At 49.1% G+C, this 27,723-nt stretch overlaps 1 protein-coding gene and 1 long non-coding RNA gene across 3 annotated transcripts; both read right to left on the bottom strand.

Annotated features, from left to right (window-relative positions):
• Positions 1 to 2,633: 2,633 nt before the first annotated feature.
• LOC116447259 lies at positions 2,634 to 5,775 on the bottom strand. Its single transcript, XR_004241550.1, has 2 exons — positions 5,454 to 5,775; positions 2,634 to 2,888 (listed from the first exon to the last, which is right to left on the bottom strand). It is a non-coding gene; the product is annotated as an uncharacterized LOC116447259 (long non-coding RNA).
• A 9,669-nt stretch (positions 5,776 to 15,444) lies between these two features.
• INSIG1 (insulin induced gene 1) lies at positions 15,445 to 26,886 on the bottom strand. Of its 2 annotated transcripts, none has more exons than XM_032099072.1 (6): positions 26,846 to 26,886; positions 26,011 to 26,414; positions 23,176 to 23,300; positions 22,354 to 22,520; positions 21,796 to 21,895; positions 15,445 to 19,123 (listed from the first exon to the last, which is right to left on the bottom strand). In XM_032099072.1, the coding sequence occupies exons 2-6, from the start codon at positions 26,396 to 26,398 to the stop codon at positions 19,094 to 19,096; spliced, it is 810 nt and encodes a 269-aa protein (XP_031954963.1). In that variant the 5' UTR covers positions 26,399 to 26,414; positions 26,846 to 26,886; the 3' UTR covers positions 15,445 to 19,093. The 2 variants fall into 2 exon arrangements, with proteins under 2 accessions (XP_031954963.1, XP_031954952.1); XM_032099061.1 differs by lacking the exon at positions 26,846 to 26,886 and adding an exon at positions 26,715 to 26,823.
• Between the last annotated feature and the right edge of the window lie 837 nt (positions 26,887 to 27,723).

Raw genomic sequence — 27,723 nt, 5'->3', positions numbered from 1 at the left:
CTGCTGCTGCTGCTGCCGAGCCCTGGCCACTTGTTCCATCACTCAAAGTCAGCCATCTGCTGGGGGGAATATCTGGTGCATCCTGTGTTCAATGAACTTCCCTTTCTCCTTAGGATTGTCCTCTGAAACACGTAAAATACCCTGGAAATGGTGCCAGGCATTACTTGCCCACCCAGGTAGTATGGTTAATCATTTATGCACTTTAAAAACACCAACACAAAAACTTCTGTAATATTATGGGATTTTCACGACAAAGATGTTTGTTCTGCTTTCTGTTCAGCTTCGCCCCCGGAGTGGGGAAGAGCCCAGAGCTGTTACTCACTGCCTGTGGCTCTTCCAAGAGGGAGCTCAGACCCGCAGCCAGGCTTCCCTCCTCTTGACTTGAGATTTGCAATCAGAGCAATTCCACTGACTTCAGAGAGCTGCTTCTCATTTCCAAACATATGCTTAGGAATATAATCAGGCTTACAAATCTCCACTGACAGCAAAGCCGAGTGCCAGCTTCCCTTAACAAGTAATGCAAAACACTGCTGGGGGGGTGAGCAGCCCGAGCCTGCTACCCAAAGCTCAACAAACCCCAAAACTAGCATAGTCACGGCCTCCTCCTTGGAAATTAACATTTTATGAGCAGGATTGGAAATCTATGGGTGCTTTGGTACTGTGAGAGCGTGATATACCTGCAGAAAGGTGGTCTCTGCCATTGTGGCATTGGCCTGCTGCTTGTGGGATAGAGATGTGCATAGGGCACTAGGGTCTCTGCAAATAACCAAACCCGAGGGGGAAATAGTGTGGACTTCACCAGCAACCCTCAAAGCACAACTCATAGGAGGTGAGTGTTTCTCCCACCCACCTCTGAGAAGCCCATTTCAGCTCCAGGTGCCAGTAAAGGATGTCTCCGTGCTCATCCTCCCACACGAGAAGCAGATGCAGAAATAAATGCCTCACACCACTCAACATCACGGTGCTCCAGACACATCTCTGCTGACGGGAATCATGGTGATTGTCAATAAACTGATTCATCTGCTGCCTGGCTGTGGCTGGAGCTGGAAGAAACAGTGCTCGAACTTTTGTCAAAGCTGTGGACACGCTGGGCAGGATTTAGCCCAGTGGCTCCACGTTGGGCTCTGCATATGAGCAAAACAGAGGTGAGGTTAGCAGAGACTGGTGCCACTGGAAGGGTGTCTGGGACACTCATATGATGGTGGTAGATGTCACCAAGAGCCTACAAAAGATCAATGCTCTTCAGGACCAACAGCTGGAGGTCGAGTAGGGCTTCATATGGGACACACAGAGCCCAGGCTCAAACAGATGCCCACACCCAGACACCAGCATTTGCAGATCCAGTCTTCCACCAGTTGTCCCCCTGCCTGTGTTGTTCCTCAGAAGGCTGTTCTGACCATTTCTTACCTCTCTGACCATTTCTTCCTTTAAGCCTGGCCACCGTTCCCAGCCTCCCTGGTGGTGTACTGCTCCAGAGCGAGATGTTCCCATCTTATTCAAAATTCATTAAAAAACCCCATGGAAATGGTAAATCATCTGTGTGGACCTTAGGAGCAATGGAATGGTTCTGCTCTGTGCAAAGCCTCAAAGAAAAATCCAAACCCTCCAGGACCATTCATAGTGGGTGGACATTCATTCAGTCGAGGCTCGCTGGGCTGGGTGCAGCACTAAATGCAGCACAGCACCACACAAAATCCCTGCCTGAGCCCCCAGCAGGTGCCAGCTTGCTGGACTGCTGCTCCCTGGCTGTACTGGCACCATGCCCCCACCTGCATGAGGCCAAGCACATCAGCACCACCAAAATGACCAGGACTGGCAGCACCAGGGCTGTGGCTGGGTGACCGGACATGCCACCACTGCCTTGGGGCACCCCATTACCCCAGGCCCACCCAGTCCTACTGTACATCCCTCTCTGTGTCCCTCTCTGCCCCGCTTCTCTGCAGAGGAAAATGGAACTTGCCTTTTGTCTGGCAGGGGTCAGACAGAGCCGGTTTGTTCGATAAAGCTTTAACGCTTTGTGAACACGCAGAAAAGCTCAACCCGGGGCCCTTTGACAATCTCCATTGTTTTGAGGCTAAAAAAAAAAAAGAAAAGAAAGAAAGAAAAAAAAAAAGGAAGGCTGGTTCGATTTAAAACACCAAGTTCATGGCATTTCAAACAGAAATGATACACAGCGTATGGATTTGTGTGATACGGGGAGATAAAGCAAGGAATAAAATGCCAGGCAGGAGCATTACAAATGCTGCTCTCGGGGGTGAGCCTGGTATTTTGCCATCTGATTATTTTAAGTGGTTTCTGTCTCTGCAGCAAAATCTCTGGCATTAGCTTCACATCCCAACTCAGCGTTTGGGGCAAAGTCTGGGAAAGGGAAAGGTGTGAAAAAGATGAAAAAATAAGTGATACTTTTCCCTAATGTCTAACGTGCCTGGGAAATGGCACGTAGATGTGTGTACGGTCTGCTTCAGCCACACTGGGGTTCATTGTCTGCAAAATTCATAAGCCATGTAATGCATCAGTTGCCAAGCAAAGCCAGGATATGGGAACCCTCCCTGCAGTTTATCTAAGGACTAAAACAAAATAAAATAAAATAAAAAAGTGGACCCCTGAAAGAATCATATGAGCTGGCACGGAGGTCAGTTGACTGAATATTTCATTTATTGAACGTGCGGTTGCCAAAATAAATAACTCAGGCAGGAAAGCAGTAGTCAGGAAATTGAATGTGGTTTTTTTTCTCTGGCGAAGTTTCCCTTGAGTGATTTCCTTTGGAGGCTGCTGCTGCCCGCGGAGCGCATCCCTCTCCTCCGGCTCCAGCGGCAGCCCAGGCACCGGTGGCGTGCTCCTCCCAGCCAGCCTCCACCAGGAGAACAAAAATGTGTCGTTTCACTGTCCTTATAATGCACAGAGGAAATAGGATTAGGTCCAAATAGCAGCAAGGTAAGTAGGATTAATGGCTGGCTTAAATAAACTCTGTCGTTCTTTACAAGGCTGCTGGATATTGTTTCCGCCTGGCTGTGCTGCGTGCGAGGCAGCGCTTTGCCGTGCGCACGAGGTGCACGTGGAGATAAGGTTGGGGGGGGGGGGCGGGATTGGGAATTTAGACCACTTTGCGGAATGTTTTCTTTTTATTTTTAGTAAGAAATCTGACTTTTGCAGTTGTGAGACGATGAAACCCCCGTGGGAGAGAGGGACGGAAGGATGGAAGGGTGAAGGGATGAAAGGACGGAGGGATGGGAAGAAGGAGAGATGGAATGGTGGAGGGATGAAGGGATGCAGTCTTTGTGAATGCCTCTTGCCCCCTGGCGTCCCCTCGCTGCAAGGACAGCAGGGGCCGGGAATGCCGGGGACAGTGGGGAGGGGACCGGCGAGACGCGGGGGGAGGTCGCCACCGGCCGTCTCTATCTCTCGTCGCCTCGTTCCCCAAAACCCCAACCAACAAACCCAGCCAAACCGACACAAGCGACACCCCCGGGAAAAACTTGTTTCTCCCTCCCCAAAACACCTTTAAAAATAAAGAAGATCCTGCCCAGTTCCTCAAAGGCAGTTTGAAGGGCAGGAATGGGGGGGAAAAAAAGGTGCAATAAATTTAAAGAGTTGGTTGCTAGGAAGGGAATGCGGTGGCTTTTTTGGCATTTCTATCCTCTTTTGCATAGTCTCAGTTTCAGCTGGCAGACCAGGAGCTTTGTGGTTGCCTCCATTAAATCTGTTTCTCATTGCAGGCTGACAAGATTTTAAGAAAGGTTCCTAATGACCGATACAGGTTGGCATCGCAGCCGAGTTTTGTAATTAAACGTTACTGAGCAGCGGCAGTAGCTGGGGATAAATGTCAAGGCGCCTTTTTTTTTTTTTCCCTTCTTTTTTTTTTTTTCCCCTTCTCGATTTTCGGAGGAGAGTCTGGATATGTCACACGGAAATTGCAACTGCCAAAATAATGTACCAGGAGCACATCAATAAAAATAACTTCCACATACTTCCCCAGCGAGCCAAGGAAATGACACTTAGTGGCTGTCGATGCTGAGGATCTCCCAAATCCCCCCAAAAGCTGCAATTACCAACGGCCCCGGCAAATGCCCCGTCCCACTGCGGCAGGACCCGGGGCGCTCGATGCAGCCTGCACTCGTTAAATTGAATTTTACCGAGAAATGATGCTCGGCTGGCAAATTGACGGTAGGGAAACAAAAGAGGGAAAAGGAGAAGGATAAATGCAAGAGTTTTCATGTCCGGGAGGAGAAGCGTCAGGGCGGGAGAGCTGTGGTGACAGGGAGGTGCGGGCACTGCGATGGGATGCTCGGGAGGGTGCTCAGGTGGGGGTGCCCAGCCGGTCCCGGGTGCCAATCCCTTCCCCGCTGACCCAAACCCGCCGTGCTCGGCCGAGGTGGGACCAGACCCAGTTAGAAAACTTGGCTGATGTTTGTCTTCTCGTCTCTATTTTGACTTCCTTTCTTTTTTTTTTCTTTTTTCTTTTTTCTTTTTTCTTTTTTCTTTTTGATTCCTTCCTCCCTTCCTCCCTTCCTCCCTTCCTCCCTTCCTCCCTTCCTCCCTCCCTTCCTTCCTTCCTTCCTTCCTTCCTTCCTTCCTTCCTTCCTTCCTTCCTTCCTTCCTTCCTTCCTTCCTTCCTTCCTTCCTTCCTTCCTTCCTTCCTTCCTTCCTTCCTTCCTTCCTTCCTTCCTTCCTTCCTTCCTTCCTTCCTTCCTTCCTTCCTTCCTTCCTTCCTTCCTTCCTTCCTTCCTTCCTTCCTTCCTTCCTTCCTTCCTTCCTTCCTTCCTTCCTTCCTTCCTTCCTTCCTTCCTTCCTTCCTTCCTTCCTTCCTTCCTTCCTTCCTTCCTTCCTTCCTTCCTTCCTTCCTTCCTTCCTTCCTTCCTTCCTTCCTTCCTTCCTTCCTTCCTTCCTTCCTTCCTTCCTTCCTTCCTTCCTTCCTTCCTTCCTTCCTTCCTTCCTTCCTTCCTTCCTTCCTTCCTTCCTTCCTTCCTTCCTTCCTTCCTTCCTTCCTTCCTTCCTTCCTTCCTTCCTTCCTTCCTTCCTTCCTTCCTTCCTTCCTTCCTTCCTTCCTTCCTTCCTTCCTTCCTTCCTTCCTTCCTTCCCTCCCTTACCTTCCTTCCTCCCTCCCTCCATCCCTTACCTTCCTTCCTCTCTCTCTTCCTCTCTCTTCCGATTTTCCCCATCTCCCTTCCCTTCCCTTCCCTTCCCTTCCCTTCCCTTCCCTTCCCTTCCCTTCCCTTCCCTTCCCTTCCCTTCCCTTCCCTTCCCTTCCCTTCCCTTCCCTTCCCTTCCCTTCCCTTCCCTTCCCTTCCCTTCCCTTCCCTTCCCTTCCCTTCCCTTCCCTTCCCTTCCCTTCCCTTCCCTTCCCTTCCCTTCCCTTCCCTCATTCCCCCTCAGCCCCTCTGGAATTCAGCGCCAACCCCACGTCCTTCCTCCGCGCTCCGCAGCCCTGCGCGGTGGGCTCGGTCCCTGCTCACCGCACACATTCCCGAAGGAGTCTCTCTCCGGGCTCTCTGCGCGGCTGCGGAAGCAGCGCGGGGGCTCCTCCCGGGCCGTGGGAACCGCGGAGTTTCCGCCCCTCTCCACACCGGTGGCCGCGGTGATGCCGGGACTCGCCACCTCCAACACATCCTCCCCCCGCGCTGGGCTGCGCACACGCGGCCCCTCCGCGCCTCGCCCCGGCATCGCCCCAAAACTTCTATTAATTTATTTAAAGGCGCATTAAACCATCTCCCGCGGCCGGGCGAGCGCGGGGCCGGGTTCATCCATATGCATGCGGAAAGTTTCGCGGCGGCGGCAGCCGGGGGGTGCAAATTGCGAAGTTAAATATTTGTTTTTAATTTTCTGGCTCAAAAATTTTAACTAAGAGGCAGGGTTCCGACCGCTCTAATGTGCTTGCATAAATGGCTTTGTTATTACTACTTTCCAGCTAAAACAACATTTGCTTCTCGTCCTGACACACGGTGTTTGGAATCCGGGCAGGATCTGCCATCTCGGATGGAAAAGCCGAGCGGAGACACCGCGGCCGGGGCCGCCGCGCAGCACGCCCGCCCCCGCGCAGAATTAACCCAACCCGGCCCTCCGATTAGCTTTTAATTAGATTTTCTGATTATACACATGTTTAAAGGACAAGATTGCGTGTTTATGGAGGGAGATTTCCTCAAGAGTCTATTTGATTAAACGTATTTGCAATAACTCAGGTAGTTAAACATTGTCACATTTTAGGGGATGGTTTAATGAAAGTGTGATTTTAAAACGGGAAAAAGTTGCAGAGAACGAAGCCCTCCAGCCTGCCCCGGGGATTTTATTTTATTTTATTTTATTTTATTTATTTATTTTTATTTTTATTTTATTTTACCTTTCTTTTTTCTTCTACCTTCTTTTACCTTCTTTTATTTCCATCAGGCATTACAACCAATAAACCACGGAACTCGGGGCCGGAGGTCCTACAGTCAGACAAAAGGGTCTTTGTCACGGGATCCCCGCGGACAGGAGCCCGCAGGCCCCGCGGAGCCCCAGCGCAGAGCTGAGGGTGCGCACCCGCGGCCACAGCGCGGCTGCTTCCTCAGGGCACAAACATCTTTTCTCCGCAGCGGGAGTGGCTTCCTTTTTTTTAATGTTAAAATTTTATTTTTAATTTCTATTTTTCTTCCAATGTTCTTTTTTTTTTTTTTTTTTTTTTTTCTTTTTTTGGCGGAGGGGAAGGGGCTCCACTTCTCACCGGGATTCTCCCACTCTCGCTGCGGTTTCCTTTGCTCCGCCCGATACCGCGGGAAACCCGCGCAGAGCCGCGCAGGCGGCGCCGCCCTCGCAGTGCGCTGCTGCTGCCCCGCACAGGCGCGGAGCGGTGCGGGGCGGTGCGGAGCGGTGCGGGGCGGTGCGGGGCGGTGCGGAGCGGTGCGGGGAGGTGCGGAGTAGTGCGGGGCGGTGCGGGGCGGTGCGGGGCGGTGCGGGGCGGTGCGGAGCGGTGCGGGGAGGTGCGGAGTAGTGCGGGGCGGTGCGGGGCGGTGCGGGGCGGTGCGGGGCGGTGCGGAGCGGTGCGGGGCGGTGCGGAGTAGTGCGGGGCGGTGCGGAGTAGTGCGGTTCGGAGCGGTGCGGGGCGGTTCGGAGCGGTGCGGAGTAGTGCGGGGCGGTGCGGAGTAGTGCGGGGCGGTGCGGAGTAGTGCGGTTCGGAGCGGTGCGGAGCGGTGCGGGGTAGTGCGGGGCGGTGCGGAGTAGTGCGGTTCGGAGCGGTGCGGAGTAGTGCGGTTCGGAGCGGTGCGGAGCGGTGCGGGGCGGTGCGGGGTAGTGCGGGCCGGTGCGGAGCGGTGCGCAGAGACCGGGGCTCACCGCCCGCCCCGTCCATGCGGAGCCGGGCAGCCGGGCCCAGCGGCGGCACCACTCTGCCCTGGGGCACACACGGTCTTCCTCCTCTTCCTCCTCCTCCTCCTCCTTCTCCTCCTCCTGTCCTCCTGTCCTCGGCATCCCCAGCCCCGCGACCCCGCAGCTCCTCAGCCCTCGATGGCGGCCGGCTGGGTCAGGTCCTGCCATGGGGAGAGAAACCACTCTGAATTCCCACCCCCGGCACTGTGCTGCGACATGCCAAAAGCACTGTGACATCCCACTGCTTAATGTTTTCTAATTTTCCCTCTAGGTGTATAATTTCCTTATGGAGAAGACTTTTTTGCCTCTTTTTATTTTATTTTCTTTTTGGATGAGGAAAGCTTCATCTGAGAACACATCCCTCTTTTTGTCTTGCTTATTAGATATAATTTAACATAAAACGCCTGTTATAATTACTGATTATACAAGGGATCCCTTGTTTTTGCAAGCTACTAACAGGATTAGCTAACAAGTGCTAGATTTCAAATTAACCATAAACATTACGCTGGAATTCATTTCATTGCACTGGAGAGGAGGGAAAGTGTGGATTTGGGTATGAGAGCATGGAATGGTTCTGGGAGCCTTGTGCCCAGAATCCCTTTCTTCTCACCCAAGCTGTCCACACTGGGCAGTAGCATTGTCCCTGTAAAACCCATGAAGGCATTATTTTAATTATAAAAAATGAAACAAAAATGGAAAAAATCCCTTCTAAAGTGTTGTCTTTGTAAGGTTGGATTAGCCCTGGTCCATCCGGGGGTAGAGCAGCAGGTCAGCCTCCTGCCTTTTGCCTTCTCCCTGCCATAGGAAATGGAGGGCTATAAAAAAATCTATTACAGATGAGTTAATTAATGGTAATTGGAAAAGGGACCTCCCCTACGTAAAATTCTCTTTTGCCACAAGAGAGCACTTAAAAATAATCTGAGGAAAAAAAGCCCCCACAACACCATAATGAAGCTTTTGAGTAAAAGACCTCATGTTTTCATTGCCGAGGAGAGCAGGGAGGAGGGAAGCTCCCCAGCCCCAGCCCCGGTCTCGCTCCTGCCAAACCCCTGCGAGGGAGCTGTTCTCCTCACATGCTGCTGGTGCGAAGCCTCGTGGTCTGCCATGAACTCTGCCTGCCTCTGACCACCCCTGGCTGCAGCCCCGGCTTCCTTCCGCATGGAAAACAGCTTTCCCTGGGAAAGGGGGACCTGGAGGGGCTCAGCCCCGAGTACCGGCTCCTGGGGATGCTGCTTCACGTAGGGGTCCCTCTATTTCCTGCCAGAGCCGCTGCTTCTCTCTGCCTTCCATCCTTCCACCAGAGCTTCAACTCCTTAGGCCTGGCGGAAAGTAAATCCTTTTAATGAGTCAAATAATTTTGGACACAAGAAATTTTCCCCCCTCTCCTTTGTAATTAGAGCTGGCCGCGTGTCTAAAATGATCTGCTTTCCAGAGGGAAACAATAATTGAATTGTTGGGTGTCTCCCGAGCTTTGCAGGGCTCCGGGAAGGCTGCAAGGGAAGCTGAGCCATTCTCTTGTTAGTGCCTGCAATGAGAGCGAGACACCCTAGAATTCAATTACGCGGCTCCTCCAGGAGCCGTTATAATTATAACGTCAAGTTGTTTTTTAAAATTTCATAATTATGCTTTAGGATCCTTGCGTGGATGTTTGGGAATGCGCCTGCCTGGCCCCAGCCCCCCCACACCCCCTCCTTGGCTTCAGCCTCTTCCCTGTCCGTGCCTCAGTGGCATTCCTCTCCCTGCACCCGCGGGTGCCCGGGGTGCTGTCCCTCTTCATCCCTGGCCCTGGCACCCACTGAGCCTCCTCTGCTCCGTGTCACTGGACAGCCCTCCGGAGGGCCATGCCACAGTGCCATGCCACCCGCTGCCACTGGGCTGGTGGCACATCCCCGTGTCAGGTCTCCTGCCTGCGAAATTGATTCCCACGCACAGCTACTCCAGAAGAACATCAGGAAGAAGCAGATCGGAACAACCAGTTACAGGAAGTTTTGTGTTCAGCCAGTCAAGAGACAGCTGTCAAAGGTTCTTCCTTCAGTGGCACCAGAGGGGTGGGATCTGGGGCATGCCAGGTGGTGCTGGGGACCTTACAAGTGGGGTCCCACATAAAAGTTCTGCCTGTGCTCAGGTTGGCATTTCACCTACACCAGTGCAAATGTAAAATATCGAAAAACTCTCCTATCGCTTTTGCAGGTGGAAATTAAAGCCCTCAGAAGGGCTTCACATGCCTCTGGCAGTGCCTTGCAAGCTTGGGCTGGGAGCAGTGTTGTGTTTGGAGGGTGGTTGAATTGCTTTTAAGCTCTGTTTAGAAGACTGGATCAGACTTTTACAGTCCTGCTGAAATGAGAGAGCTGTGACCCTGTCTTGCCGCAGGGCCCTGGTTCAGTGCTGCTTCTCTCCCCTGCCCTCAGCATGCCCCTGTTACAGACCCACTGTGTCCTGCTGGACCTGTGCCCTGGGAAGTTGCTGCCCGGGACTCATTTGTGCAGAAACCTGGGCTGCCAGGTACTCTGCTGGATGGAGATCTGGCTGTACAGTGCTGTTTGAGGTGTTAAGTGAAGGAGATTCTTCTCCAAGACGAGAGATGGAGAAAATGCAGAATGGCAGAAGAGCAAGAAGACCAAATGGAGGGAAGGTGGAAGAATCATGAGCTGCTTCTGCAAGGAAATGGTGAGCAGAAAAGCTAATCCCAGTCAGACTCAGAGCACAGGTATTGCAGCAAATCTGTTTTCCAGGTATATGCTAAAATCCCAGCATCCTCCTATCAGAGAGATCCATGGTATCCTGGTTTGGTTCTCCTTACCAAAGCTGAATGAGGCCCAGGAACGTTCCAGAGTTTCATCCAGCCCAGTTTCTAGTGTCAAATCATGAAAAGGGTCTGGCTCAGACTGTGGTGTGGGCTCTTTTTGCAGAGCTCCTTGTTGTGCTGGACAAGGCATCTCCGGGGGCTTGCACAGAGGACTCTGCTCTGTGTTGGCCATGTCCTTTTTCTGTAGAGGGAGAAACTTGGCCATGTCTTTAGCTCCCTGTAGCCAGCAAAGTGTTGCAAGGCACAGCAGGAACAGGCAGCAGAAGGCCTGGTGTTCTCCCCTCCTACCCCACAGCCATTGCCATGACAGCCTCAGGCAGAGAGCTGGCTTATCAAATGAGTCCTGGTAACCACCCAGCAGCCCTGAGACAGAGGTGCCACCAGAATAACCTTATTTTGATGGTTTGTCTTGCACTTGGCTGCTCAAAACAGCTTCTGAGCTTGGACCCAGGTCCTGAGGAGGCTGGTGCACACCACTGCCTTTGTGGACCAGCACTGCTTTCTGGGCAAAGAGGAGAAGATGAAGAGTTTGTCTTGATATTTGCAGGTCAGGGCCCCCTGTAACAGTTGTGGTATTGGGACAGGAGAGCAGAGAGGAATACACAATGACTGTGCTGATTTCAGACTGGGAATAGATTTGCTTTTCATTCTCTCAGACAAGCAATTAGAGCTGTCTCCCCAAGCAGTTCCCACACAGCAAGGAGTTCCAAAATATGAAAATTCTTCCCTTTCATATTATTTTCCAGATGTTCAGTCTTCGCTTCCCTTTATTAATGCTTCTTTTGCCAGGGTGATTCATTTAACAATTAGCTTAGGCATAGGGTGTAGCAGCTGTTACAGATATTACCTGTGCCTCTAAGGCAAAGCTTCTTACTGTTGTTTTTTATCCATCTCTCCTTTCCTTCTAGGCCTTTAATAACCTGTTAAGAATATCTTTAAATTAGTGGGAAGCTCTGATTCCTCAACCAGGTCAACAGATGGCTCACTCGGACCTGCCTTCAATTAAGCAGGTGGAACATGCCCAAGGAGCCGGCAGACAAATGCAGCTGTTCTTTCCCCAAATCCCACTGCAGATCTGATGGGAAAGACTTATTCACCAGCTCCTGTGTGAGGCTACTGGTTCTATCGACCTCATAAGTTTGCATTCAGACTTTCATCACCTGGATGCACCTTCCAGGAGAATGGTCCTTTCCATGACAGTGAGTTGTGGGCATGATTCTGCTGAGGTAACTGTGCATTACTGGCTTCATGGTCTACTTCCAGCATCTGATTGTTGAGATAAACCCCGACCCTCTGGCTTTTCTCATCTTAAGCACTGATGGATGTCTTTGGTTCACACATTAGTGGACATTGAAGGTGGGGTTCAAACCTGGAGCCTCCTGTTGTTTTGGTTTGGGATGAGAGGAAACAGCCTCAAGTTGTGCCAGGGGAAGTTCAGGATATTAGGAAAAATTTCTTTTCCTTAAGGGTTGTCAAGCACTGGAACAGGCTGCCCAGGGCAGTGGTGGAGTCAGCATCCCTGGAGGTCTTTAAGAGATGTGTAGATGTGGCACTTAGGGACATGATTTCAGTGATGGACTTGGCAGTGCTGGGTTACCAGCGGGACTTGATGACCTTAAATGTTTTCCCAGTGTAAGTGATTCTGATGCCTTAGGTTTTAGCTTTTATATTTTTCAGATCCTGTACTGGTTAGTATGTAACTCTGAAACTTCATACAGCCTGTTAGCTACTGTTCTCTCGTTTTGATTAGATGTAACAAACCCTCTCTGGGCCTGAACTCAAGGACACCTTGCTGTCCCAGGCCTTGAAATATGTAAACTGAGCCTCTGGACAGGGGGAGCCAACTTGGGGTAATTACATCATTATCTGAAATTATAATCAGAGAATTAACCCTGATATGCAAATGGGCCAAACTTTTAAAAGTGTGAAAAACCCATGACCTGGGATCCATCTTGGGTGGAGTCCCTTGGAAGCTTTTGACTCCCAAGGTGTACCTTTGAAGGCCCTTCAAATAAATACCCACCTTTATTCTCTTAAACTCGTGTAGCCTCTGTTTTCAGGTAGCTGCTTCAAGGCATCAGTTCTATGATTCTGAGATGTACCACATCTTCTCTGTGGTCTTCAGCGGCCAATTTGTGTCTCCTGTGCCAAATCCACCAGCCCATAGGGATGCCTGGAATACCCTGGGGTGTCTACAATTATGGGAATGTTTATTCTTTGTAACTGAGTTCCACCAAGGGAATCATGAGTCCCCAGGTCGTACCTTCAATCTGTGTTCGGTACAGACTCATTCATACCCTGGTAGGATTCTCATCCCAGCAGCACCATAAGCTGTGGGAGTAAAGATGAAGTAAAAGCTAAACAATGACACTAGGATTTGCCCTGGGGGTACCAGGTGTTTTCTTTGCATGAAAAGACAAAAAAATTGCTAAAATTCTGAGTAAACACATCAGGACTGGTTATGCTCTTAGACACCATTACTGTCTTCTTCCACTGAGCTGATAACTCAGTTGCTTACTACTCAGTGTGCCTCTTTTGCTGATGTTTTTATTCACTCTTACTCAACTGTTGAAAAATAGCCCTAAGCAAGGTGCTTGGAAGGTGACTTGTGGGAGGTTTGGTAGTAGGATTATTCATGTCCGAGCTCCAGCCCTTAGCAGTGACAGTCTCTGCTGTTCTGCTGTGGCTGGGAGCACAACTCCAGACCTGGAGCTGCTCGTGATGCTCAGCACATCTCCAGTCCCACTGACTTCACCTGTGGTACACCTCAGGTCGCCTGTGTTTGAATCCTTTCCGGGCCATCACTGACCACAGTGTCTGTGTGCTTCAGCCAAGCAAGGAAAAACCTTTAAGCAAGAGGTTGCAAAGAATTTCACTGCTGCAGAGCTCTGCATGGAAATGAATCATCTCTGCTTGTCTGGACAAGGTCTCTGGTGCACAAAAGAACCCCATGAGTTTTGATTTTGCCCTGTTTATTTTGCTAGTGCTGGGTAAGTCAGTAGGGTAGGTATTCCTGGGGATGTTTCCTTAGCCCAAGCTCTGCACCTCCAGAGATTTCTGGACTATGCTGTCTGATCCTTGCAGGGCAAAATTTGGAGTGGGGTTGATCGATGCTGGTGGGGATCTGTTGCACCTTCTTCCTCCATTAGCACGTGTCACCTCTTCCACCAGCCCTGGAGCAGCAGATTTCCTGGAGAAATCAGTGCCGATTGCTCATCCCCCCAGCACAGCTCCACACAGCGCCACGCTCTGTGCTACAGGGTCCTGGTGCAAGAGCTCAGCAGCACAGACCCCTCCAAGAAGGACCCTCCAGCCTGGTCTGTCAGCGACACACCAGGAGTGATCAGGGATCACAGACAACTTCTCTTGCTTTTGGATGACATCTGTTCAAATGATACCTAGCATTAAACTCAACAGCAGTTGCTTTTTTGTAACACAGCAGCAGCACGAGAGGCGCTGGTATTAAAATCTGAGTGATGGCTTGTAGGATCCAGAGTTAACACACAGCCTGAGGTATCCCATCCCCAGGGGCTGCTGTTTGAAACCCCAGAAGTCTCCAGGACCACGTAACAGTGACACAGCTGGCACTGCAAAGCTGCTCTTCTGAGCCACAGCAGAACTGGTGAGAAAAACTTGGGGTTTGTTTGGGTTGTTTTGTTTGCTTGAAACACAAAACTTCAGTTCGTCTTCCCAAACACAATTGTCAGGACAAGGCAGAGATTCTGCACAACACAGCTCCTTGCTTGCTCCCCCAGGTGCTGAGATGGGGGATGCTGGTCCTTCCAGCAGGCTGACTTTTTATTCTAAAAAGAGTTTCTGACAGAAACAGGCAAGAAAACAGGAAAAAAAAATCCTTGAACCAGCTCTCAGTAATGTCTGAGAATGAAAAGGTCCATACAGTGCAGCATGCAGACTACAGATCCAGAACAGGTGTCTGCTGCCTTTCAAGCTCCCATTGGGGGGGCAGAGAGTAAGATGAGGTCTAAAAGGTGATGAAGCCAGTATAAAGCCTAGAGGAGGCCGTTTAACTAACAAAGGGCAGGAAGGAAGAAGAAAGTGATTACCCAGGGCCAGAAAATAAAAGATCGATGAGGGTGGTGCATAAGCAAGGTGATACTTACCGAAAGTGACCAGATTTTTTTAAAAAAACCTTTTTTCTGGCCAAAAAATGCTGATTTATCAAAACAAAAGATAATTTCTAAACCAACAAATTCTTATACATTTCTGCAACATTAAAAACAACCAGAAAGAACGTTTGGAAATCGAAATTTCTCATTTCATTTTTATAAAAAAGAGTGGTTTAGGTTTTCAAAGAGGTGAAGCACTGCACTGTCAGACAACTTGGACCACTCTTCAAAGGTCAGAATCAAACCAACGCGTCAAGGTGGTAGCAAGTGGACCCAGACTTGGTGCTTGGTGGTCTTACCTAGCACAGGTTGCTCAGAAAAGCTGTGAATGCCCCATCCCTGGCAGTATTCAAGGCCAGGCTGGATGGGGCTAGGAGCAACCTGGGCTAGGTAAGACCTCCATGGCAGGGAGGGGGCTAGAACCAGATGGTCTTTAAGGTCCCACCCCAAACCATTTCATGATTCTGTGAGCTCTCCAGTATCATGCAACTCAAAATGCAGCCAGAACACCCACCAGACCTTCTGTATTGAAGAACTCCATGGTCACATGTGAACAAGTATCATTTCTCCAGGAGCATCTCAGTGAGCCTTTCTGTCACAGGCCCTTACTGGATGGGATCTTGACTCACTTGTGAGTCCAGGTTAACTTATTTTAATTTTTTGGCTCCTACTCTAAGCTATCTTGAAAAGGATGAACTCCCTGTGCATTCATATGAGTAAGAGACGTACCAGCAGCTACAGGAGTTGGCCTCCCCTTCCCAGCCCCAAACCATGGCAGGGATACCCAAGGGACACGCACCTGGTTGCCACAGGGAGCCCCATCCCAGCTGGGAGAAAATGATGTAGCTGTGTTTAATTTCTGCTGATTTGTAGATGTTTTAATTCTCATAAAACACAGTAACTTTATGTAAATCTCTGTAGCACTTTTCTGGTATTTAATAAAACAATATAATAGTGCTCTAGCTACTTAACACACAAAGAAGACTTAATGGAATAGGGAAAACATGATTTGCAGCTGGACAAAAAATTTCACAGAGTAAAACTCAGTAAAGCTCTAACCTTTAATGTGATTTGGGTAGCAATTCATTATTTATAAGAATTATCATATGTACTTTGAATTCTGTGTTTGAAAGTTAGCCAGAGCAGGTCAGAAGCATCATCACAATCTACAGACTGTCTTATCACACAGACAGGCACAAGGACTGTGGCTTTATTGAATATGCAATTCATCTGTCCCCATTTGCAGCCTATGAAGGCAGAACATTATCACTGCACAATGTAAGGATTTAAATGCAGGGAGATGACTCCAAATTGTGTATGGGGGAACCCCTGTGGTATTTCATTGCCCAGAGAAATCACCATTATCTATCTGTACGTGCCTTTCTTGGCCTTTTAGCTGAAAGAACCCACTGTCATCCCCACCTCTCACCTGTTTCCAAGACAGGACCCCCAATAAGCTCTCACATATATGCTTTGCTCAATTAGTCCAGCATGTAGTGCTTTGTTCTCATGAATTTTGGAGCTACTCTGATGTGCAGTAAAGGCAATTGAGACCTAATTTCATTATTCATCTCAATATGTTCCTGCTGCATTCAGAGAACAGACTATGGGCCCTCCTGTGGCTAATTTAGCACCTGCAAATCCCCATGATTAAAGCCAAAGGCTGCACAAGCCACAGAATGGCTCTGCAGGAATATGCACATCAAATCATCCCACTTGGTGGGAAGAATATTTTGGTTTTTTTCCTTTATAAACTTTGTACACCTGTTCCTGCCTCAAAAGGAGACTCTCATGCTTTAGTTCTCCAAGACCAGGCTGTGTCCCACAACCTTTTATATACATATGCACATAAAAATATATATATATTTAATTCCTTTTCACAAAATTTGAATGGAGTTTCAGGGAAATCAATGTACCTGGAGAATGCGGGCCATCAAATTGGAGCTGACCTCGTCAGCAGCTACACTGAACTTAAACAAACCCGGGCTATTTAAACTGAAGTACTTAAGAGGTTCCTAATGAAGCTTTCTTCAGATAAGCCAACAGAAAATTGACCAAAAAGTCATTCTCTTGTTTCCACTGAAAATGCAGCAACTTCTAGGAGTCCAAACCAGAGACTTAAGTGCAGTAAAATTGAAGACTTTTAGTCTAAATTTGCAAGCTGCTATTAGAGTTGCTTAGCCTGATCAGCTCATTCTTAGCTCGCACTCTTCAAGATGCTTCAGACTTTAGTAATCACTGCTGCAGACAACCAAACCACAACAGGAATTTTCATGTTTACCCTGCCCCCTCCATATTTTGTTTCAGATTATGGATTTCAGCATTTTGGAAGACAATGGCAGGAAGATTCTGTACTGAAAGCCACAAAACCACAACACACTTATGTTTCTTTCCTGGTACAATAGCAAGGCTGTTTTTCTTCAACTGTACAACCCAGGCTGAAGCTGATCTTGCCAAGTTCAGTCTAGGAATTTTTTTTTTTTTTTTAAACCACTGCATATGCATGACTGAATATTTGTTATGCAACCATAACAACTGTCCTTTTCAAGAAAGATTTCTGCATAATGTGAGCACAGAGCATCCAAGGCAAACATGGTTTGATCTTAAAACTTTAATAGTAAAAAAAGTGTAAAACCAAACACACCGGTGAAAACTTATCAGTAAGAATGAGAATTTAAGTGTTCAAATTCAGAATAGTGCAAATTTTCTTCACTCCCCTCCCCACCTCTTCCAAACTTAAATCACTTTGGTTAAGATAGTATTGGCAAAAAATGAACTTTTGACTTACATTTTTGGCTGCATTATTTCTAACAGGTACAGATTTAGTTTCAGTCTTTACAAATAAATCTTAAATACTTCTCTATCAAATATCCATAGAGATCACTGCCAGCTTTACTTACATCTGGTTTCCTAACATTGTGAAATGGGTTTCAAGATGGTTCCAAAGCTGCATCTCCAGCAAGGCAGCAGCTTCTTAAACAGCTGAGCTGAACCCACCCCGACCTCTCCAAGTAGTTCTATAAAATTTGATTATTTAGGTTTTGAACATCTGAGGAAGGATCTTATACCAATGAAATTACTCTTGATTTACACCAAAGCAAGGTTAGAATTGGGGTCTGCTCTGTAGTATAGACTTCGTGCTAAACTTTTGTTGCTAGCACTCCTTTAGAAGAGTGAAAACAGCCAGAACCATGACCTGGCCTCAACATCTGTTTTGATGGTTCAACCTTTAACTGATGCCTCTAACCATAACTGAAGCCATGTAATATAGTAAAAGAACACAACCAAAAAAAAAAAAAAATTGCATAATACAAAAAGGCAAATCCATAAAAGTTTACAAGTACACCATAACCACAAAATTGGAGTATTTCTAAAAATTTGGGTTCAATGTAAGATACAACAAAACTAGCTTTACTAGTTAAATAAATTATTGCTCCATTTGACTCCATGCAGCATTGAAATGAACTCAGAACCCTTTTCTCTTTAATCTCTCATAAGAAATGATCGATATTGAAGAGAACTTGAGGCTCAGACTTACTGTACATTGCACTTCAACTTTTAAGACCTAATACTTGCTATTTAGGTCTCCTGTGGTCTAAGCTATCAAATGAATATGTTGTGCTCACCAGAACTATGTATTAGGAAACACCAAATGTTTAATGCAGTGACATAAGCACTTTTTGTTTTTAAGAAGGCAATCACAGATTGCAAGTTCTATAGGGTTGTGTAAAAACAAGTAGTGATCTCTTTCAGAAACTGAACTGAGAAAACAAGCTCTTCGCTATTCTTCACATAGGGTTTAAATCAAATTTTAGGCCCAATTCTGTTTCTAATCATTTCAGTCCAAAACCTGATTGAAAGGGCAGCTCTACGAGGAAATAACAAATCAAAGAAGTTGGGGGCACATATTTGATGGCCAAGCAATGACATGCCATGCATGTTTTTTCAGTGACACCAGACATCTGAGACACTTAAAGATGTCCTTTGGTGAGACACTGAAGCAGGTGTCTAATATTAAGCAGGGGTAGTCACACACACTTAGATTTCTTACTGAATTGTGGCCAGAACTTGATTCTTGCAAATCTAACTGCAAGCCTCAGGAGTAATGAAATTTCCAGTTGGAATCTATTGATAAAGGTTCACATCTGAACAAGATTGTCTCCAGTGTTCACTTCTCGTACTGAAGTAATTTAGAAATTCCAAACTAAGGCTTCCAATCTCTCATCCCTCAAACGCTCTCCACCATCAAAGACAGAAACTTAATGCAGCATTACAAGTAAGGGCATGATTCCTTCATAAGTCTCCTAAAAGCATTAGTGCAATGCCTTTAATCTGTTTCGATCACTCTTATTTTTAAATAACCCTATTTTTTAAAGATTTGGATAAATACTATTCCTATTAAACCATACTTCATCATTGTTAAGCACCATCGATCTACTTCCTTTGGGCACTGATACAAGAGCTTGTAATTAAATTTCAGTTTCAAGGCTTTAAAACACGGCAGCTGATTCAATAACTTACAGTGGAATCTAATACTTGGAAAACTGCCACTTAGCCTGAACAGTTGTATGCACTGGGTGTTAAACTCTTCCAGAGAACAGCCATACGCAAATGCTTATGCGGTAAATCAGGGTAAGATTTCAGGATAAGCAGTTAATTTCACTTGGCTATTCTAAGAGTGGATTAATATTTTTTTTCCCCACAAGTCATTTGTGCAGTGAGCCCACAAAGAGATTATTTCTTCTAAATAATCTTCAGTTTTAAAAAGGAACACATCTTCATAATGTTGCTTTCACACTGGCACTGGGTGTTCTTCAAAGGCTTAGTCATTGTGTGGTTTCTCTGGAATACCCTATGGATAAAAAACATCAAACACATGTTAGGTTTTAGTATTTTCAATTATTAAATAGTCAACTAACTCCAGTTAGGCTGACAATGACCCAGCGAGCATGGCTTCTTATAAAAGCTTAACAAGGACGTGCTCCCTAACTGTGGACAAAAAAACCAAATCACTACGGGTGTTTGTTGCCTCAATCAGTGCATCTGAAACATCCATCTGCCAACTGCACTAGTTTTTATAAGACTCTGTTATCTTCCCTCTCTACCTCAGTTTATTTCTTAGCAGAAGGTACACAGTGCTTCACTTAACGGACATTAATTCAGTTTTAACAGCCCTTTTCCAAACTGCCTTTAACCACAAGTTACCTTATTTTCCAGTCAAAGCCTGGTATCAGAGACTTACTCATTTCCTCCTAAGTCCCTTTTCTAGTATGGAATCCTGTAGTATGTCACTGTAAGAAATTTCACCAACTTTTTTTTGAAACAAACCTGGTAACGTTCTCTTTCTAGGGTCAAAATGCAAACAAATTTTCAAGTACTGAATGCATTCTCAGTCCAGTCTCTAGCACTAATACACAATAGGTATTTGTGAAGCCAAAGTTCTGAATACCACCCTAATTTGTCAGATGCTGAGAATGATGGTTACAACTCAAAATGAAGTGTTGCCATCCACTTAACCCAGCTGGTGAGCACTGACTGAGCAACTCTAGGTGTCATAATGAGCAGAAAAGAATTGATGGTGGCAGCAGCAGAACCTTTGCCTCTTCTTTTGCTATAAAACCTACTAAGAGAAAACATTGGATTTCATCCTCAAGCTGGTAGCAAAAAAAGCCCAACAAGCCAAGCAAAACCCCAAAGTCTCTGCTAACAGCAGGCTTGCTGAAAGGTCACACTGCACTTTGTTAGTACATGGGAGCTCCCTTGAAATCCAGCAACTGGAAAGCAGCAAGCATCTCCCAGCTAACATTTATCACAATGGGAGATGTCTCAGGGACACTTTTCATTTCACTTTTAATTTCTAACTGCAAAAGCTAGACAGGGGCTGAGGAAGAAGCAAAGCAACTTTACTGCACTTACTTCCACAGGTGCCACCTTCTGCTCTGGACAAGCCCAGAAAGCATCTGTTGTTTGGTCTGCAGCTGTCACATGCAGCAAATAGCTCAGGGACTGCAGCACAATATAGCTACAGAAATAACTGTTTTATCCAAGTATGGGTTAAAAAAATGCTGCATTCCATCTTCCTGACACATCCACAATGGCTGACAAAACAGACCAGTACTTTTGAGTTACCTCTACGGAAGAAAGATGTGGTTGACTGAATTATAGACTCTTACTTCTTTGGATTTCCAGCATGGAATGCTGCACAATGACTTGCAGAAGTGTTCCTATGAAAATGTTGCACCTCTCCAAGCTTTTCCTGACTAAGTAATGGCAATGTAAAACACATGAGAAGACACCTCTAAATAATCAGAATAAAAAAGCTCTGCCTTGCCAACTTCCCCCTTTCTTTGTAAGGAAGATGACAAGATTGACAGGGAAGCTGCAGGCAGAATCCAGGCTGATTTTAACTACATTCAGGTGAGATGCCAGGTGAAAAGATATCAAAGGAAAAAGTTCTATGTGCCTAAATTCATTTTAGCTCTTTCTAGTCTAAGGCTCCCTTCCTTTGCTTTCTAACAGGACCAGCAGAGCAACTGGAAGCACTGTGTGAAATACAGAACTGTAGCACAAAACCAACTGTAATTTTATTTTGAGATTCTGCTGCAATAGCAAAGCTTCAGTAGACTTAAGTTAATGTATGTTTTTTGTTTGATGTGAGTGGCAAATTTAAAAAGAGAAATTATACCTTCTCCTTCCCTCATACACGTAGTCCTAAATAAACCCAAATGCAGATTGTATGCACCAGTGGGATTTGAAGGGGGAGTAGAGAACTTGTGTTTAAAGAACCTCAAATGCCCTTCCTTCAGTAAAAATTGAAGACACCTAAACCACAGCAGCCTTAGGAAAGTTAAATACCTGAAGGATGTTTTCCAGGATACAGGACTCACATAGCAAAGAAGACAGAAGTTAAATCAACACAATATTAATTATTACTATGCATCAGTGTCAGAATGCTTTTCACAACTAAGCCTTAGGCTGATGTGCAAACACACAGCCAGGTTTACTCTTCAGTGTGCCACCAGGAAATAATTCCTTAAGAACCCAGCAAACAAGACAGCAATTTATATTATCCCACGTATGGAGTGATACTTGAACCATGTCTTAAGTGACCAGCAAGAGAATATTTGATTTTGGAGCAGTGGAATTTGATGCTATATAGGGACATTTCCCTATATATACTTTTGTGCATGAGTAATTAGAGAAAGCCCATCAGTGTCTCAGTTCTCCAGCTACCCTAGATGTTAATTATAAACACTGATGGAGCAGGAGCAATGTAGTGATTCCAGTCTTATTTAGGCTGCTGCTGGAAAAAGTTAAATACAAAAGATAATCCAACACTTACTAAGACAATACCCACTCTACTGGCAACACAGGTTGTCTGCTTACAGCTCAGCTCTTAGGAATACATCTATTTAACTCTGTCAGTTTGTGAGTCACACCCTTCAAGGCATAGTTTATTCTTGGACTAACAACAATGGAAGGGATTTGGATTGTTAAGGAAACTACTAATTATGCAGTAATTACCATAGCCAGCTGGCGTCCTATGTTTCCTACAGTCACACCTCCTGAGAAAAATATACATGGAAGCCAAGAACGGATGTAAAGGAAATCTGGGGATGTATACCTAGTAAAGAAAAGGAGATAAATTAGAGACAAGTAACTTTCATCATCTTACATACTGTTAACCAGATGCTACAGAGTTCTCTCCCTGGGCTGAAACAAAAAAGCAGCAACAGAGGAGAAGGAAATTGGGAGACCAAATTAAGTCTGTAAACTTCTTAAGTTTCTAAATCCCCATGTCCTAGCCAGTAAAGTTTAGAAATTCACTCTGCTGAGATCCAGTAGAAGTTCAGTTGTCTGAGCTCCTACCATTTCAACACACATCCCAATGCATCTGCTCTCCACCTTCCACCCGCAGTTCTCAGCCTGGGCATTTGGAACAACTGGACCACTACCTTAGACAAACATAACTTCCTTATAAGAACGTGCCAAATACGTTAACAACTAAATTCCAGTTCATGTGCACCCATGTTTTTAGTTAAGACAGGAGAATTGAAATAGTATTTTGGAAGCATAACTTACTGATAAACACCATTATATACAAGGAACTGGGTTATCAGAGTTGCTACAAAGGCTATTGTAATTCCAAGTCCGAGACCACTTCTTGAACGATCAAATGTCCACCAAAGCCCCAGTGATAAGGCTGCCAGAGTCAGGGACAGCTGGACGTTGTTTGCAAAGTCTAGTTTCTGGAAAAAGACGTTAAGGACAATCCTTTTTAAATCTGCAGTCATGCTGCTGCTGAAACTGAACAGGGGAGAACTCAAACTGGAAGTGAGCACAATTCTCTGTCTTTAAATACAATACATTTAGGATTTGGTTTTCAGACCTGCCAAGCAATCATAGCTCCTGTTGACTCTGCAAAGTTAACATCAATTTTTGTCACACTGAACATCTAGACAATACGCTACATTTTAAAATATTTAACTTTGAGGAATTTTGTTTCAAGTAACCTGGGTAAGCCAGCTGACTTAGGTTTTCTGCTCAAACCACCACATCTCAACACAAAGAACACTCTTATTTTGTGCTTCTCACTAGTACATCACTAGTCACTTCTGTTAACTTTCAGATGTAGACAAGATACAGATTAAAATAACACAACTTACACTGTTACATTTGCAGTTAAACAAGACATACTGCGATGTCGATCCCTCTTCCCTCCCGTGACACTTCAAGTGAGCCGTGTTACACATCTCACAGTAACCCCTGCAGCGTACAGCAGGTCTCACAGAACCTCTCTGCCAGAAGCACCACCCTTACCTTCACAATTCTCCCAGACCTGAGTGGCAGAGAGTTTCATGAGCACAGAGTAAGCCCATGGAGCAAACACTAGCTCAAGGATACAGCACTGGCGTGGTTGATGCCCACGAACACCGCGATGCAGCGCATGACGCTGGCCCACTCCCGCTTGAACTTGTGGGGCTCCCCAAGGTGGCTGTCGATGCAGGGGTACAGCAGGCCAACCACAGCTGCAAGAGAAGGAACACCACTTGTACCAGCTGTCAGGCAGTGATTACTCCAGTATCACTGAATATTAGCTTGGCACGTAAGTGCTTGAGAAACAGCAAGGTGCTCATCACACTACTGTCAGACTGATGAAGAAAAGACAATTACTACCCACCTTTTCTACTTTAGAAAAGTAAAAACCCCACTCTAACCAGCAGTATTCTCTTTGAACCTTTAAAGCAGCGATATATATTGCACTGTTAAGGTATCTGACTTGAAGCTCCTTTTGTCCAAAGAGATTTGTCATTTGCCATCCTGAGCAAATGCTTGTACCAATAAAAGCAAAGCATAATAAAAGCTTTGCGAGGAGTGGAATATGGGTTCATTGCTCACGTGCAGGGCTGACAGTTTTATGAACATGATTCATCAGCTGTGAATCAGGTCTCAATTAAATATTTGCCTGGACTTAAAAGTTCCTTGGCAGAGTTGCTTTCTCCCCTTCTGCTGGGCTGTAAGTCAGCCCAGTGCTCCCGCCCATGTCAGATAAATTTTGATACCAAACAGAAGCAGAGCTGAAGTTAAACAAGCACCTGCCACAAGTCTATTTGTATCAGGGAAAAATAACTACTCATACTATTAAGCAGACAAAGACTTTATCTTCATATAGCATTTTTTGAACCTTATCAGTTTGGAAATTGGCAGAAGAAAAACATAGGCTAGTGTTAGCCCAGCTGCCAGCACAAACACCAGATGAGTTTCATTCTTTTAAGACTTGCAACTCCATGTGTTGTCAGCAGCTCCAGGGTCAGACATGCTGCTTTTACTGTGTGTAACTTCTGTGTTTATACATTTCCTTTCCTGCCCTTTTTAGTTTGTTTTTTTTTTTTTCTTAAACTCCTAAGAGTAAAAAATTCTATGTTAAGAAGGCTACAGGACATACTATTCCAAGACAGCTGTGTTCTGAAAAAGCCTCATTATTCTGTTGCCAGCTACCAGGACTTTTGCCTTATGATAACAGCTAAATTCCAAAGTTTAATCCAACTATGACAGGTCTATAAAAACTCTCATTGGAGAATATCCCAGGCCATCCTTTTTACTACGCAGTTCATTATTCATTAAGGTTTATGGTTTATCATTAATGCCCCCTTCACTGTGTGATACAAACAGACATCACACAACTGCATTAAACAAAAACATGCAGGAGTTGTTTACAGTATTTTCAATGTAAATTAAAAATTATTACAGTGCGTTTATTTCCTAAAATTTAACTCCTTTTAAATTCCTCAACCATTCGCCAAAGCCTTGTTTTGTCTAGACACGGATTGGGGGAGTCATGAATGATAAAGCACTGGCTATGTGCCAGCTGCTGTGACAACCACACTGTGACTTGCATCGTCCTGTAGTATTTGCCCAGCAGCGGGAAGGGGTGGGCAGGGGCAGCGGGCAGGGGCCAGGCAGGTGACAGGGGCAGCGGGCAGGGGCTGCAGGCAGGCAGGTGACAGACGGGCGAGAGGTGCAAGGGGCAGCAAGAAGGCAGCTGACACGGCCAGTGGGCAAGGGGCACTGGGCAGGGGCCAGGCGGGTGACAGGAGTGGGGGGCCAGGCCGGTAACAGGCCCCGGGCCGGTGACAGGGGCGGGAGGACCGGGCCGGTGACGGTGCCAGGCCCCGGGCCGGTGACGGAGGCCAGGCAGGTGAGGTGACAGGGGTGGGGGCCCCAGGCCGGTGCCAGGCCCCGGGCCGGTGACGGAGGCCAGGCAGGTGAGGTGACAGGGGTGGGGGCCCCAGGCCGGTGTCAGGCCCCGGGCCGGTGACGAAGGCCAGGCAGGTGAGGTGCCAGGGGTGGGCCCCAGGCCGGTGCCAGGCCCCGGGCCGGTGACAGGGGCGGGGGCCCCGGGCCGGTGCCAGGCCCCGGGCCGGTGACAGGGGCGGGGGCCCCGGGCCGGTGCCAGGCCCCGGGCCGGTGACAGGGGCGGGGGCCCCAGGCCGGTGCCAGGCCCCGGGCCGGTGACAGGGGCGGGGGCCCCGGGCCGGTGCCAGGCCCCGGGCCGGTGACAGGGGCGGGGGCCCCGGGCCGGTGCCAGGCCCCGGGCCGGTGCCAGGGGCGGGGGGCCCCGGGCCGGTGCCAGGCCCCGGGCCGGTGCCAGGGGCGGGGGCCCCGGGCCGGTGCCAGGCCCCGGGCCGGTGCCGGGCCCGCGCGCGCCGCCGCACGTGACTTCCTTGTTGTGGCCCAGCCCGTGGCCAGTCGCGGCCGCAGCCAATGGCGCGCGCCGCCCGCCACTCACCAGTTCGGCGGCAGCCAATGGGCGGCGGGGGGCGGGGCCGGCACGTCCCCCCGGCGGCGCGAGGCGGGGGCAGCGCGGGAACCCCGCGCGGGGCTCGCGGGCACCGGGGACACGCGGGAAGCCCGAGGGAAGCCCGAGGGAAGCCCGAGGGAAGCCCGCGGTCACCGCCGCGCTTCCGGCCCGGGAAACAAAACCCGCCGCTTTACCCCCATTCCCAGCGCACCGGCTCAAACATAGCCCTCGGACACGCGGAAACGCGCGGGCAGCTCTCGCGCGTGGATAAAGCTGGGCGCGCACCCTTCCAGAAGCCCGAGTTCGCATCACTCGCTGTGTGATGGACGTGCTGGCCTCCCACGCGCACGGGTCACGCACTCAGCCCCATCGCCTGTCCTCCTGCACGAGAGGATGGGGAAACGAACAAACATCACTCGTGGAGGTCAGCGACTCACCTGCGGCTGTGCCGCAGCACGGGGGCACCCACCAGGCGGAGGAGAAGAGAGTGGAAATCACTTCGTCAGGGAACAAAGTCACATTCCGCTGGATCTGCAGCAAGTTCAGCACCAGGGCCATGAAAGCACCCACGACGAAGAGCACCACGCTCCTCTGCACCAGGTGCTGACTCCAGTTCAAGGTGCTGCTGGTGCTGCTGGTGGCGCTGGAGGTGCTGGGGCTGCGAGCGCCGCGACCCACCAGCGCCAGCGAGGGGCTCGACACGGAGGAGCTCAGCATCTCGCCCACCTTGGCGGCCAGCCCCGCCGCCGTGTCCCCCAGCTGGGTCCTGTGCCTTCCTCTAGCAGCGCAGGAACAGCTCCAGGCGCAGCTCTCCAGCCTGGGCATTGGCTTCTCCGGAGTCCTGAAACACACGCACAGGCACACGCTAGTAAAGCCCCCAGCAACGGGTCAGGCCGGCGCCTGTGTCTGCGCTGACACACATCGCCGCCTCCTCCAGCACCGACAAGGGCTCCCGAGGCGCCGGGGATGCGGGGTGACCGGACCCACCGCACAGCCCCGGGGCTAACGGGAGAACACGGACCCCCGCCCGCGGCCCCGAGCTGACCGTCTCCCGCGGGGACGGGGATCGCTCCCCCACCCGGGCCCGTGCAGCCTCCGCCCCCCCGGGCATCCGGAGCACGGGTCCCGCCGCCCCGCTCACCTCGGGGTGGGGGGCTGCGCCGGCCGCCGCTCCGCCGCCTCCCTGCCGGCCTGCGCGCCACCGGCCGGCGCCCCGGGGAAGGTTTATAAGCCCCGAGCCGCGGATGTCACGTTACCCCGCCACCAACCTACCCGCGGCCGCAGGCAGCGCCGGGCCCGCCCGCTCCGCTCCGCGCGCCCGCCCGCCCGTCCCCTCCCCGCGGGCGGGGCGAGCGGCTGGGCGCGGGAGTCGCCGCGCCAGCCCCGGGCGGCCGCGGCTCCGGTCGGGTGAGGCGGCGCAGCCAATGGCGGGCGGGCGGCTGATATGACGTGCGGGACACACCACCCGCCTCCCGGGCCGGCCGCTCCGCCCGCACCGCGGCGGCGGCGGCGGAAGGGACCGTGCGGGGCCGTGGGGACGCGGCCGGCGGCGGGAGCGCGCGGGGGGATGCGCGCCGCCGCGGGCCGGGAGGGAGGGCGGTGGAGGGATGGAGATGCTGGCGGTGGCGACGCTGTCGTAGAATGGTCAAGGTTGGAAGAGACCTTTAAGATCCTCGAGTCCAACTGTCAACCCCGTGCCAGCACTGTAACCCTTAAACATCACCCAGCACCAGTCCAGACGCCTCTTGAACACCTCCAAGGACTGCACCACCTCCTTGAGCAACCCATCTCAATGCCTGACCACCCTAAAAGTGATTTTTTTTTTCTGCTATCTAATCTGAATCTCCCGTGTCTCATCTTAAGGCCACGTGTTGGTGGCCTCTGCAGCCCAGCCCTTGTGTGCTCGCCCAGCCTGCTGCTTGTCCCTTTGGGAGATGGCAGTTAATAATGGGGAAGGTGAAGCGTCTATCGTGGCATCTCCTGAAGACGAAGGGATCGGCGATCCCTGTCATCATTCTAAAATGGTGTAAGGGGATCCTGCCAAGCCCATGACTCTGTAAGATGATGGTGCCAAAGCCAGACGCTGCGTCAGCGACCAGCCGTGGGGTGACCGGAGGATGCCGGGCTCTTGACTGTTCCCTGACAGCCTG

This window comes from Corvus moneduloides, chromosome 1 (genome assembly GCF_009650955.1).
Source record: "Corvus moneduloides isolate bCorMon1 chromosome 1, bCorMon1.pri, whole genome shotgun sequence".
Classification (NCBI taxonomy): domain Eukaryota; kingdom Metazoa; phylum Chordata; class Aves; order Passeriformes; family Corvidae; genus Corvus; species Corvus moneduloides.
This window is presented reverse-complemented; position numbering and strand designations above follow the sequence as displayed.